At 42.4% G+C, this 14868-nt stretch overlaps 1 protein-coding gene across 1 annotated transcript in view; it reads right to left on the minus strand.

Annotated features, from left to right (window-relative positions):
• Positions 1-969: 969 nt before the first annotated feature.
• Positions 970-14868, minus strand: part of LOC139279487 (signal peptide, CUB and EGF-like domain-containing protein 2) — a 182032-nt gene continuing 168133 nt past the window's right edge. Inside the window, exons 20-23 of the mRNA XM_070898615.1 lie at positions 10028-10225; positions 8355-8507; positions 6120-6199; positions 970-1122 (exon numbers count right to left, since the gene is read on the minus strand). Coding sequence (XP_070754716.1) covers positions 970-1122; positions 6120-6199; positions 8355-8507; positions 10028-10225 — 584 coding nt within the window. The remainder of the gene's footprint in view (positions 1123-6119; positions 6200-8354; positions 8508-10027; positions 10226-14868) is intronic.

Genomic DNA, 14868 nt, shown 5'->3' on the forward strand with positions numbered 1-14868 from the left:
ATCGGAGTTCGTATTTCATTGGAAATTAAGAGATCTAACACTCAGAAAATAACCAGATACTACAATACACTAGAACAATACTAAGCAGAAAAGAACTTTCCTTAGAAACATTGTGAAATATAAACAATGAAAGTACAAGTGCAAACATATTCATTGCCACATGTAAGTATAATGACATAGAGACCATTGTGATATCCAAGTGGCTTAATTGATATATCATGTTCAATAAACATTGGAATGCAGAAATAAGGTATTTGTAACTTACAAAAAGCTGCACAACACTGATTAAGACTTACCACAATCTCATTTTACTGTTTTAACAGCAGAGGTTAAAATTAACAATAGTTCACCAGAATAAGACCACCAAATGTAACAAAGGACAAGTGGCTGTGACAGTGTGTCTGATCTGCTGGATCAGACAATGCATTTTGATGGCATGCAAGCTCTCTGCAGTTGGCTAGCACATAATGGAAGCTTCCTATGTATGTTTTACATGTCACTTCCAATAAACCCCTGTGTTTATGCAAGGTTTAGTTAGTTATTTGTAATTCTAATGATGGACAACCAGTGCATTTTTGCTATTGCAAGTCAGTGATCTTTGGCCAGCCACTGGTCCCATTGTTGAATGGTCCTCCAGCATTAATTTTCAGCTCTGCAACACTATTACTTTGTCAAAAAAATGGCAAGAGTGACTGTGTAGATGCAATATTTTTGTTGCTTAATGTAAATTAAAAAAGAAAATTAATATTGTCTTTTTTTCCCAATTGACCATATATTTCTATTCCACCATGAATGATTTACAGTGTTCAATGCTTCGGATACTTAACAGAGTGCAATGATGTGGGACATCCAAACTTTATGTTCCTATGTAAAGGAGTTCATACAAACTGCAGGTGAACAGATTAAATGGAACATTTTAAGTTTTTCTAATGAAATACCAAAGTGTTCAAGGGTGTCAAAAATGTTCCACTATTTGTATGGCCGTAGAAATCTGGAAACTTTTGAGCGCAATAGTCGAATAAATGACCTTGGAAACATTTCCCTGGATTCTTGTGCTGTGTATTTAAAGTAATTTTGTGGATGTGCTAATACGTCAAACAGAGCCTTGATGAGTTTCTTGTCCTGAAAAAATAGATTTATATAAGTGTTAATCAAAATCCAAGTTTTGTAATCGTTAACAGATAAAATAAAGAACATGGACTAATAGAGCATCCGATATGTAACTCTGATCTAAATAAAACTTGCGATTACACTCTCTAACTATGCAATTTTTGTACATTTTTATATATTGTAGCAAGTTTATCAGTTTCTTAATGTTCCTGGGCTTTTTAAAAAATGTATTTGTTCACGAGTTGTGGGCGTTGCTGGCAAGACCAGCAGTTATTGCCCATCCTTAATTGCCCTCGAGAAGATGGTGGTGAGCTGCCTTGAATCGCTGTAGTCCATGTGGTGAAGGTACTCCCACAGTGCTGACTTTGTTGTAGCGGTTTGGTATAATTGAGTGGCTTGCTAAACCATTTCAAAGGACAGTTAAGAGTCAACCACATTGCTATCGGCCAGACCGGATAAGGACGGCAGATTTCCTTCCCGAAAGGACATTAGTGAACCAGTTAGGTTTTTCCGATAATCCGGTAGTTTCATGGTCACCATTACTAGCTTTTCAAAAAAAAAAACCCAGATTTATTTAATTAACTGATTTTAAATGGAACTTGGTAATGGTAGCCCTCCAGCTTAAATGATTGCTGTCAGAAAAGGTTAAAAATAAATAAATCAAGGTCATTGAGAGCTTGGCAACACAGTATCATAATGGACTGATATTTTTGCAGAATCAATCAATAATGGCCAAATCTTCCTACAGAATAACAGTGTGTTAACAACGCACACCGTTAATAATGCACCAATCAAGCAGCATGTTCAGGGGAAGAAGAGATAAGCCTCGAGTTGCAAATCTCCTGAACTTGCTGGTCGATTCATGCCACTCCGCCGTCTGCCTTGCACAAACGGCATCTCACCATTAGCCTCTCCGTTACTTTTAAGAACTTGATGGATTTGCACATTAATTGCCTCTAAAACTTGCGGTAGAAAATTAGGGCTCAATGAACACTACCCTTTTAACAACAAGATAATTGTACGTGATTGCAAAAGACAAGGCTGAAGCATTTGCAACCATCTTCAGCCAGAAGTGCCGAGTGGATGATCCATATCGGCCTCCTCCTGAGGTCCCCACCATCACAGAAGCCAGTCTTCAGCCAATTCGATTCACTCCACGTGATATCAAGAAATGGCTGAGTGCACTGGATACAGCAAAGGCTATGGGCTCTAACAACAACCCGGGTGCAGTGCCAAAGTGGTGTGCTCCAGAACTAGCCATATCTCTAGCTAAGCTATTCCAGTACAGCTACAACACTGGCCTCTACTCAACAAAGTGGAAAATTGTCCAGACTTGTCCTGTTCACGAAGAGCAGGACAAATCCAACCGGCGAATTACTGCCCCATCAGCCTACTCTCAATCATCAGCAAAGTGATGGAAGGGATTGTCTATAGTACTATCAAGCCACATGTACTCACCAATAACCTGCTCACTGATGCTCAGTTTTGGTTCTGCCAGGACAACTTGGATCCTGACCTCATTACAGCCTTGTAATGAGACTAGAACTCGGGGGCACAGCCTCAAAATACGGGGGAGCCAATTTAAAACCGAGTTGAGAAGGAATTTCTTCTTCCAGAGGGTTGTGAATCTGAGGAATTCTCTGCCCAAGGAAGCAGTTGAGGCTAGCTCATTGAATGTATTCAAATCACAGACAGATAGATTTTTAACCAATAAGGGAATTAAGGGTTACAGGGAGAGGGCGGGTAAGTGGAGCTGAATCCACGGCCAGATCAGCCATGATCTTATTGAATGGCGGAGCAGGCTCGAGGGGCTAGATGGCCTACTCCTGTTCCTAATTCTTATGTTCTTATGTTCGTGGTCCAAACATGGACAAAAGAGCTAGATTCCAGAGGTGAGGTGAGAGTGAATGCCCTTGACATCAAGGGGGAAACTCTGGCTGAAGTCAAAGGAAGATGGTTGTGGCTGCTCACATCAAGTCCTGTTCACCCATCACCCTTATGTTTGCTGACTTATATTGGCTCCCCTTTAAACAACATAGAAACATAGAAATTTACAGCGCAGAAGGAAGCCCATCGTGTCCGCACCGGTCGACAAAGAGCCACACGGCCCTTGGTCAGCAGCCCTAAAGGTTACATATAAACCTATGAACAATGATGGAAAGGCAAAGACATCTAGCCCAACCAATCCGCCTCACTACAACTGTGACACCCCTTATACTAAAACATTCTACACCCCAACCGGAGCCATGTGATCTCCTGGGAGAGGCAAAAACCAGATAAAAACCCAGGCCAATTTAGGGAGAAAAAATCTGGGAAAATTCCTCTCCAACACATCCAGGCGATCGAAACTAGTCCAGGAAATCACCCTGGCTGTATTCTATTCCCTGCAGTACCATTATATCTGCTCCATCCAACAAAAGGTCATCCAGTCTAATCCCAATTACCAGCTCTAGGCCCATAATCCTGCAGGTTACTGCACTTTAAGTGCCCATCCAACCATTTCTTCAAAGTGGTGAGGGTTTCTGCATCCACTACTCTTCCAGGCAACGAGCTGCAGATCCCCACGTGAAGAAGCGCCCCTTCAAATCCCCTCTAAACCTTCCACCAACCACCTTAAAACGATGCCCCCTCATAATAGACCTCTCCACCAATGGAAATAGACCCTTACTATCCACTATGTCCAGGCCCCTCAATATTTTGTACACCTCAATGAGGTCTCCTCTCAACCTCCTCTGTTCGAATGAGAACAAACCCAACCTGTCCTCATAACTAAGATTCTCCATTCCAGGCAGCATCCTAGTAAATTTCCTTTGAACCCTCTCTAGTGTAATCACGTCCTTCCTATAATACGGCGACCAGAACTGCACGCAATACTCCAGCTGTGGCCTAACCAAAGTATTATACTATTTAAGCACAACCTCCCAAAAACGCCTCAACTTTAAAATTCTCATCCTTGTTTTCAAATCCCTCCAGACACCTCTCCCTATCTCTGTAATTGAACATTCCTGATTTGAATTACTCCACCATTAAAAAGACTTGCTTTTATATTGACCACCGGGTGTCCCAAAGCATTTTACAGTCAATGAAGTACTTTTTCACTGTTGTAATGCAGGAAATGCGGCAGTTAATTTGCACACAGCAAGCTCCCACAAACAGCAATGTGATATTGACCAGATAATCTATTTTAGTGATTGAGGGATAAATATTGACCATTAACTCTCCGGCTCTTCTTTGAATAGTATCATGGAATCTTTTATATCCACCTGAAAGGGCAGACGGGGCCTCAGTTTAACGTCTCATCCAAAAGATGGCACCTCCGACAGTTCAGCACCCCCTCAGTACTGCACTGGAGAGTCAGCCTAGATTTTTATGCTCAAGTTTCTGGAGTGGGATTTGAACCCACAACATTCTGACTCAGAAGAAAGAGCGCTACCCACTGAGCCACAGCTGACACATCGGCAGCTGTTCCTTCAAGCTCTAGAATGCTCTCCCTAAACTTTTCCATCTTTCTACCTCGCTTACATCCTTCAAGATGCTGCTTAAAATCTACCTCTTTGATCAAGCTTTTGGTCATCTACCCCAATATCTCCTTATGTGGTTCGGTGTCAAATTTTGTTTGATAATGCTCCTGTGAAATGCCTGGGGAGGTTTTACGATGTTAAAGGTGCTGTATAAATGCAAGTAGTTGTTGCTGATTAAGTCCTCCCCACACTCTCCCCTTAAATATGGGGGCCATATAGCTTAAACCAAAACACCCTCCTAGATCAAATAGTCAATAATCCTTAATTGTGACACTGAATAATACAGCCCAACAAAATTAACAGTATAGGCTTACAAACTAAGGAGGCAAAAAACATTTAAAGTGCCATTTTTCCCTGGGAAACAAGCGAGATAAACAATTTTATGATAAGGTTAGTATAAAACAAGCTGTGACCACCACTGCCAATATAGAGGGTGCTGAATAAGTAATGCATCTAATATCTGATTGATATGAATTATAATAGTACATGTTTGTGTACAAAGATGTGTACAAAGATACACAGAAATGACAATAAATTAGCAATGTTATCAGATTGAAAAATAACGGGGGGAAATGCTGAAAATTATTTGACTTTGGGGAAATTGAGCAATAAACAGGAAGCGAAGATGAAATTGATGAAGCAAATGGAACTCATTGCATTTCATGTTAGAGTATTCCATGATTGTGAGAAATAATTTAATTGCCAATCAAATTAATATTGCACACTTATAAAGATCTACTGATAATTCACCTGTCAAATTTTGTTTGATAATTGCTCCTGTGAGGCGCCTTTGGATGTTTTACTATATTAAAGGCTCCAAATAAATGCAAGTTGTTGTATGAAATTAGACATAATGCTGATTCAGCAGAAGTGAATGCAGAATGCACTCTAAAATAATTCACCAACAGTTCTACCAGGATCTGTGCAAAAACAAATTTAAAAACTCCATCTTCCACTAAAACACATTATAAAGTTCTAAGAACTCAGTGCTCAACTCCACAGGTCATATTTTATAGACTGTTATTCCTCATAGCAACGTGACTCATTGTAGCATGCAGAATACTCAGTTCCCAAGGATTACGTTATAATGAGGGTTAAACATTTCTCTTCAATAGCCACAGGTTCTCCCAGATGGTTCTGATGTTTTAATGTTAAAATAAACATTTTAACAATTCATAGTGAATGCCATAACTCACTGCCACCTGTGAGGTATCTTATATTTACTTATTTCAGAAAATAAGATTTGATGACGTGCTACTCCTAGCCTAGAAAGTATTTTCTAGTGCACCAGACTGAAAAATTGGACAGAATTCAGAGGTTGAAAATAAAAGTTATCACAAAACATATAAATGATTAATTATCATGATTCCACTTAACAAAGAATGCTGTTAATTATGAATGATGTGTGTAGCAATATTGTAAAATGAAAATTGAGAAAGCAGTACTTTCAAATACATTTTACTCCAATATCCATTCTTTGTAATCTACCTTCAGTATTTCTTGATGATTCTCAGATGCATACAACCGACCATCTCGAACTATATCCTCAATCAGCTCTTGGTAATCCTCTGTTAACAGAGAAAAAAAATCAGGGTTATTATGAAGTACAATTGCAAAAATATTCTAAACAGAGGTGATGTGACTGGACAACAGAAGATTTACAACATAATCATCAAAATTAAAGCACATTGGACTGGGGGTAATGTACTGACGTGGATAGAGAGAACTGGTTGGCAGACAGAAAGCAGTGTGTCGGAATAAATGGGTCCTTTTCAGAACGGCAGGCAGTGACTAGTGGGGTGCCGCAGGGTTCAGGCTGAGACCCCAGCTATTTACAATATATATTAATGAATTAGATGAAGGAATTGAGTGTAATATCTCCAAGTTTGCAGATGACACTAAGCTGGGTGGTGGTGTGATCTGTGAGGAGGATGCTAAGAGGCTGCAGGGTGACTTGGACAAGTTAGGTGAGTGGGCAAATGCATGGCAGATGCGGTATAATGTGGATAAATGTGAGGTTATCCACTTTGGAGACAAAAAGACGAAGGCAGAATATTATCTGAATGCTGGCAGATTAGGAAAAGGGGAGGTGCACCAAGACCTGGATGTCATGGTACATCAGTCATCAAAAGTTGGCATGCAGGTAGTGAAGAAGGCAAATGGTATGTTGGCCTTCATAGCTAGGGGATTTGAGTATAGGAGCAGGGAGGTCTTACTGCAGTTGTACAGGGCCTTGGTGAGGTCTCACCTGGAATATTGTGTTCAGTTTTGGTCTCCTAATCTGAGGATGAACATTCTTGTTATTGAGGGAGTGCAGCGAAGGTTCACCAGACTGATTCCCAGGATGGCAGGACTGACATATGAGGAGAGACTGGATCGACTGGGCCTGTAGTCACTGGAGTTTAGAAGGATGAGAGAGGATCTCATAGAAACATATAAGATTCTGACGGGGCGGGATAGGTTAAATGCGGGTAGAATGTTCCCGATGTTGGGGAAGTCCAGAACCAGGGGACACAGTCTTAGGATAAGGGGTAGGCCATCTAGGGCTGAGATGAGGAGAAACATCTTCATTCAGAGAGTTGTTAACCTGTGGAATTCCCTGCCGCAGAGAGTTGTTGATGCCAGTTCATTGGATATATTCAAGAGGGAGTTAGATATGGCCCTTACGGCTAAGGTGATCAAGGGGTATGGAGAGAAAGCAGGAAAGGGGTACTGAGGGAATGATCAGCCATGATCTTATTGAATGGTGGTGCAGGCTTGAAGGGCCGAATGGCCTACTTCTGCACCTATTTTCTATGTTTCTATGTTATCCTTTCCTCATAAGTCAACCCCCTCAGCCCCGGAATCAACCTAGTGAACCTTCTCTGAACTGCTTCCATAGTAAGTATATCCTTTCGTAAATATGGAAACCAAAACTGCACGCAGCATTCCAGGTGTGGCCTCACCAATACCCTGTATAGCTGCAGCAAGACTTCCCTGTTTTTATACTCCAGCCCCTTTGCAATAAAGGCCAAGATTCCATTGGCCTTCCTGATCACTTGCTGTACCTGCATACTAACCTTTTGTGTTTCATGCGCAAGTACCCTCAGGTCCCACTGTACTGCAGCACTTTGCAATCTTTCTCCATTTAAATAATAACTTGCTCTTTGAATTTTTCTGCCAAAGTGCATGACCTCACACTTCACAACATTATAATTCATCTGCCAAATTTTTGTCCACTCACTTAACCTGTCTATGTTCTTTTGCAGATTTTTTGTGTCCTCCTCACACATTGCTTTTCTTCCCATATTTGTATTGTCAACAAACTTGGCTATGTTACACTCAGTCCCTTCTTCCAAGTCATTAATATATATTGTAAATAGTTGGGATCCCAGTGCTGATCCCTGCGGCACCCCACTAGTTACTGATTGCCAACCAGAGAATGAACCATTTATCCCGACTCTCTGTTTTCTGTTGGTTAGCCAATCCTCCACCAATTTCACAAAACGGATGAAAAGAAAAACAGATTTAGCTGGGTTACTTGGGAATCAACAGGTAAATGTGGCTACACCACTCATCCATCCATCTTCGTGGTTTCAGCAAGCAGTCACATTGATGGTATCAATGGATCTGTCAGCTGGGTGGGCTGTTCCGCCTTCCTGATTGTGGAGGATAATGTGGAGCAGGAAGACAAATCAGACACATATTAAAAGAAAGTTTTATAAAGGAGGTATCTGTATTTACCATCATATGTTACATATGGAACCTGAAATCCTTTGCCACTATTCCCTTCATTGGACTTGAATTGAATCCATAATTTTCTTGATCTTGAGGTGAATGCTATGGGCCGTTCATAGGTTTGACAGGTTTCATAGGTTGTCACTGAATTAGACAATGCTGGTCAATTACACAACAAGAACAGACTTAGTCATTGATATACATCATTTTTGAGTATAAATCAATTAATTCAACACTCAGATCAAATTCTATTACTAAGCAATTCTGTACTATTAATATCGCTATAGTTAGTGTCAATAGATTAACTGAGACAACTATCATTAAAGAAAGGCTAGGTATGCAACATTTTAAACATTACATCTAATATTGTTGTGTTTAATTCAAAGCTCTCAATCAATTGCAAAATCTAACATTTGTTCCATTGGAAATTCTATGCGGTTGAAATTCCACTGTGCTATATTTACAACACATTAGTTAATGTATTCATGTGACATTCTTCATTATTTTAACAAAGTTGTTAACCCATTACACATTTCACACAAAAGAAATTCAAACCAGCTATGAAATTTCAATATCAAGTCAATTACTATTGATCAGTCAACTAGCTACAAAGTATGTAATTTCTCAGTAATCAAATGCAGATTATTTTTCAATAATGAGATTATAATCAGTACTGCATTTATGTGGCCAACATCATACCTGAAAGAGATGGAGTGCACTGAGAGTTAACATGCACAGGGACTGCATGGGAAGTGATCGGGGCCCAGGAGAGGCATGAGTTTGGGGCCCAGAAGAGGCAAGGGCCCAGGGGCAGCACGGGCCAGCCCACACTGCGATATGTGCGCGCACTAGGTCTGTGCAGCAGAGCTGGTCTCCCGTCGTCTTGGGTAATCCTTGCCACTGAACCAAGACCTAGCTGTCAAGCCTGTGTGGTGGCTGGTGTGCAACGGCCACCACACATTAAAAAAAATCCACGCACAGGCATCTTCCACCCTTCAAGATGCAGTTCAGGATCTGGAATATTAGGTCCTTCATTGAAACACCTGTGAACTCATCCTTTTTTGGTGTGGAAGCAAGTCATCCTCGCTTCGAGGGACTGCCTATGATGATGATGATATCTGGCAGTGATTTCATGTTAATAATCTAACACTGAAATGCACAGGACAGTTTGAATCTGCTCAAATTGCACTCTACTCTTTGTCAGCCAACATTCCCCAGAGACCTCAATGGTGAAATGTGGTATCGTACTGAGCTATACAGACCAGGAAGGTTTTAAGTTTGATCCTGCTGAGTTATCTGATCTCAGCTGAGGTGGCAATGAGGGGAGGGAAGAGGGGGGACTACAATTCGTCTCACTGCTTCTCTGACTAATCTCCAAACTCTGCTGTCTATGTGTCTGTGCATGTGCATATTCCAGCACACTGCATGAGCCTAGATTGAGCCCGACTGTAATGCTGGACTGAAGATGGTAATGTATTGTAGGGCTATAATCACCTATGGAACCATATTCCCATTGTGAATCCATCATCACCTTCAGCAAATTGCGAGTTGAGATTACAGCCTTGAAATCACTCAAAGCTATTGACTCTTGGATAGTGAACAGATAAGTGCACATTTATTTAAAAAATCTAATTGTGAAACATTATAACGTGAAGAAGTTTATTGCTGTTCTGACTTACAGCTTTTTCTCATGACCAAGTAGTCACCACACTCATCATCAATCGGTAGGAATATTTCTGGGACAACAATGAGAATGCGGCGCTTTGGAGGGGGGCTTAAGTTCCAGGTACATTCAACATTTGCAGGGTAGTCTCCAGGGTAATTTGGAGATTCAATATATCCAGTATAGTCTCCAAGTTCTCCTCCACATTGTCTGTCTGATACACAATAACCACAAAGAATGTAATTAAGAACAAGCCATCTCAAGCTAAAGAGTCAGCAGGCATTCCAAAATACAGGCAATCAAATACATGAGCACAAATACAAGCTCTTTGGGTGACTAAGAACATTAACCCATTCCCCTTCCCTCATCTGGACGGCTAGAAAACAAATAAGACTCCTGATTATTCAAAATTTTTCAAGTGTTTGTTTATCTTTCAGCATTTTCCCAGCGCACTTTTCTTGTGAATGTCAAAAGCTTAACATGCCAAATAATCACCACCACAATTGTGATGCAGTTAGTAAATAATAAATACTGTTTGTTCAGAGTGAAAGGGCTGGATTTTCAGTTTACTGCTGGCCCTCTTCGCGTCCCAGAGGGGTGGCGGCAATCACGCGCCCAGGCGGCCAGCTTCCAGCGACCCGCTGGGACATTCGGTGCCGGTCTATCGACAGGGCGCGGAGCATTAACGCCCAGAAGTGGCGAGCCGGTGTGCCGCGCCCCTGGTTGTGACACCGGCTTGATTTTGGCTTGCCGCCCGACATGTAGCGCGCCCTGGTGGAACACCTGTGAAAACAGGCGTTCCAAGTTGTAGCGGCCGCAGTGAGGTAAGTAATGCCGACATCAGATAAGTGTGATTGTTTAAAATATTTTTTTTTGCGATTTATGTTGTGGTGGCATGAGCTATGTTTTGAGAATGTTTTTGGTGTTTTCTTTTTTAAAATGTTTTACTCCCCCCGGCGCCCCCCTCCCCCCACTCCCCCAGGCCTCTGTAATGGCGCCCTGAGGCCACCTGCTTAGCTTGGGATTTTCCTTTGCTCAGCTGGCCCAGCGCCCTAAAAAAGGCTTGCAACGCCTCCCTTAGCGCCCCGCTCAAAACTCCGGGCTCAGCTGATGAATTTTGCGGCGGCAGACGCAAACCATTTGCCGGTGCAAAATTTACCGCTCCGCCCGGGACAGCGCCCCAACTGAGGCGCCACCCAATTTCTCCCCCTTAAGTATTTACAACAACAACTTGTATTTATATAGCGCTTTTAACGTAGTAAAATGTCCCAAGGCCCTTCACAGGGGCATTATCAAACAAAATTTGACACCGGGCCACACAAGGAGATACTAGGGCAGATGACAAAGCTTAGTCAAAGAGGTAGGTTTTACAGAGTGTCTTAAAGGAGAGGTGGAGAGGCGGAAAGGTTTAGGAAGTCAATTCCAGAGCATAGGGCCTAGCAGCTGAAGGCACGGCCGCCAATGGTGGAGCAATTAAAATCGGGGATGCTCAGGAGGCCCGAATTGGAGGAGCGCAGATATCTCGGAAGGTTGTGGGGCTGGAAAAGATTACAGAGATGAGGAGGAGCGAGGTCATGGAGGGATTTGAAAACAAGGATGAGAATTTTAAAATCGAGGCGTTGCTTAACCGGGAGCCAATGTAGGTCAGCGAGCACAGGGGTGATGGGTGAGCGGGACTTGGTGCGAGTTAGGACATGGGCAGTATTTAGTCACTGTTCATGGTTAATTTACAATAACAGATACAATTAAGTTTAAAAGCACTAGTAAAATATAAATATTTGAAGTTCACAGACCGACCATCATTTCACTAGCTGCCCATTAGACAGATGTGACAGTCTGTTTATCAATTCAATGTAGTGGAGGAAGACAGTTTGGGTGGTGGTGTAATATAGGAGCTCCTTAAACAATGGTTTAAAGATTGCTTCAAAGTGATGAAGATAGAATATATAATAAAAAATTATACACCACAACAAATGATTTTAAAAAATGCACAATGCAGTACATATGATACGCCTCTACTGTAATCAGTATAGCAACAAATGGGTTTCACGGATTGATGCAACATTCAACAAAGGTATGAAGGAGGGTTGATCAATCATTGCCACAGAATTATCATTGCAAGAAGACAAGCTCCTTCACATTGATTAACTACTGTACTGACCCATTGATGAAAATGGACACAATACTAATTCTTAAATTAATGGAATTTCACATGAGTAATATGTACCATAGAGCACATAAGCTGCATGCAGTATGCGAGTAGGCAGCAGCACAAGGTTGGGATGATATCAAGAATAACATGCCCTAAATCCATTGATTTAGCAATATAATTTCAACCACAGTCGGTGTTATGTCCTTGAAACACAATTTAATATGTGCTATGCTGCCTGTTATAATACATACAGCTGTTGAAACAAATTTCCTCCTTTTATGGCAAGCTCAGCAATCACAGATGACAGGCTACCACGATCGAATCATGTAATTTGAAGGGAATTGCTATTATATTCGACAATTTGAACTGAAATGCTATTGCACAGAGTGATCTACATTTCCATACAAAACAGTTTTTCACATTCATACAGGAAGAAGTTGGTCTCTGACGCACCTGATTTATGGGTGAAAAATAGTTGTTGGTGGGATCAATTTCTGGGCACAATCATTTCCTCGCCAACTTCCAGTGTTCCCTTTACGAACCGCTGGTTTCGTACTGGACCCAGAAAAACTGAGTGCCTGTATTTGTCGAATTTGGCATCGGGATCCTGAAACAGCTTTAGGTCGCTGGTTCGCCTATTCAAGGGACCCAAGGCCTATTCCAGGTGGGAGCTACAAGCACTCGGAGTTTAGCAGTCAGTGCATTTCTGTGGGGAGCGGGTGTGCGACAAGTACCTGGTCCAGTTTGCATGGGGATGCAATCATCACATCTCCAAGTATGCTATCATACAAGTAGAAATAAGGCAGTGCTGTGTGGCGGGGTCAGGTTGGTGGAGGACCTTTGTCTTACGGATGTTTAGTGAAAGACCTATGCTTTCGTGCACCTCGGTGAAGATGTTGCCGATGGCTTGGAGTTCAGCCTCTGAATGTGCACAGACGCAAGCTTATGGTCTACTCATCATCATCATAGGCAGTCCCTCGAACTGAGGATGACTTGCTTCCACGCCAAAAAATGGGATGAGTTCACTGGTGTTTCGAATGAAGATTCCGAACTACATCCTCAAGGGTGGAAGATGCCTGTGCGTGGATTTTTTTTAACATGGGGTGGCCGTTGCACACCAGCCACCACACAGGCTTGACAGAGCTAGGTCCCGTAGCAAGGATTACCCAAGACATCTGGAGACCTGCTCTGCTACACAGACCTAGTGCGCACACATATCGCAGTGTGGGCTGGCCCGTGCTGCCCCTGGCCCTGAACTCACGCCTCTCCTGGGCCCCGATCACGTCCCTCCACAGTTTACAGAGCAGTAGTGATACCCGCCCTCCTGTATGGCTCAGAGACGTGGATCATTTACAGTAGACACCTCAAAGCGCTAGAGAAATACCACCAGCGCTGCCTCTGCAAGATCCTGCAAATCCACTGGGAGGATAGACACACCAATGTCAGTGTTCTCGATCAGGCCAACATCCCCAGCATCGAAGCATTGACCACACTCAACCAGCTCAGTTGGGCGGGCCATGTTGTCCGCATGCCCAACACGAGACTCCCAAAGCAAGCGCTCTACTCAGAATTCTAATACGGCAAGTGAGCCCCAGGTGGGCAGAGGAATCGTTTCAAAGACACCCTCAAAGCCTCCTTGATAAAGTGCAACATCCCCCACCGGCACCTGGGAATTCCTGGCCCAAGACCAGCCTAATTGGAGGAAGATCATTCGGGAGGGCGCTGAGCATCTTGAGTCTAGTCGCCGAGAGCATGCAGAAACCAAATGCAGCCAGCGGAAGGAATGTGCGGCAAACCAGACTCCCCACACACTCTTTCCTTCAACCAATGTCTGCCCCACCTGTGACAGAGACTGTAATCCCGTCATCTGAGAACTTGCTTTCCCACCTATCTTTTAGAGTGGAAGCAAGTCTTCCTCGATTTCGAGGGACTGCCTATGATGATGATGAGAAATAGGGCAGTGTGAGTCAGCTCCTATAAAAGGAAGAAATTTAGACAACTTAAGGGTGCCATTGAATCCAAGAAGATATTTACCAAGAGATGTTAATCTGCATATTGCCAGTTATGTCCTCATTATAAAAAACAGTACTGAAAGAATAATTGCAAATATTATATATAATGGTGTAGTTATATATAGCAAGCTTGTCTCAGGGATACCTCGTATTCCAGCATTGCTGCGATCTATTGCACTAAATACAATGCTGTTGGTTTCAGCAGACATTGGCAGTTTAGTTCAGCTGTGAGATCACTTTGAGGATGAAAAACTGGTCTTGATGTCAGAGTTTATTTCACAATCATGCTCTAATCATGTTCTTTGAGGATATAATGAGTAGGGTGGATTAAGGGGAACCAGTAGATGTAGCGTATTTGGATTGCCAAAGGCATTCGATACAGTGCCACAAGATAAAAGTTCACGGGGTTGGGGGTAATATATTAGCATGGTAGAGGATTGACTAACTAACAGAAAAGAGAGTTGGGATAAATGGGTCATTTTCAGGTTGGCAAACTGTAACTCGTGGGGTGCCGCAGGGATCGGTGCTGGGGCCTCAACTATTTACAATCTATATTAATGACTTGGATGAAGGGACCGAGTGTAATGTAGCCAAATTTGCTGATGATACAAAGATAGGTGGAAAAGCAAGTTGTGAGGATGACGCAAAGAATCTGCAAAGGGATATAGACAGGCTAAGTGAGTGGACAAAAAT

Source organism: Pristiophorus japonicus, chromosome 14 (assembly GCF_044704955.1).
Source record: "Pristiophorus japonicus isolate sPriJap1 chromosome 14, sPriJap1.hap1, whole genome shotgun sequence".
In the NCBI taxonomy this organism is placed as follows: domain Eukaryota; kingdom Metazoa; phylum Chordata; class Chondrichthyes; family Pristiophoridae; genus Pristiophorus; species Pristiophorus japonicus.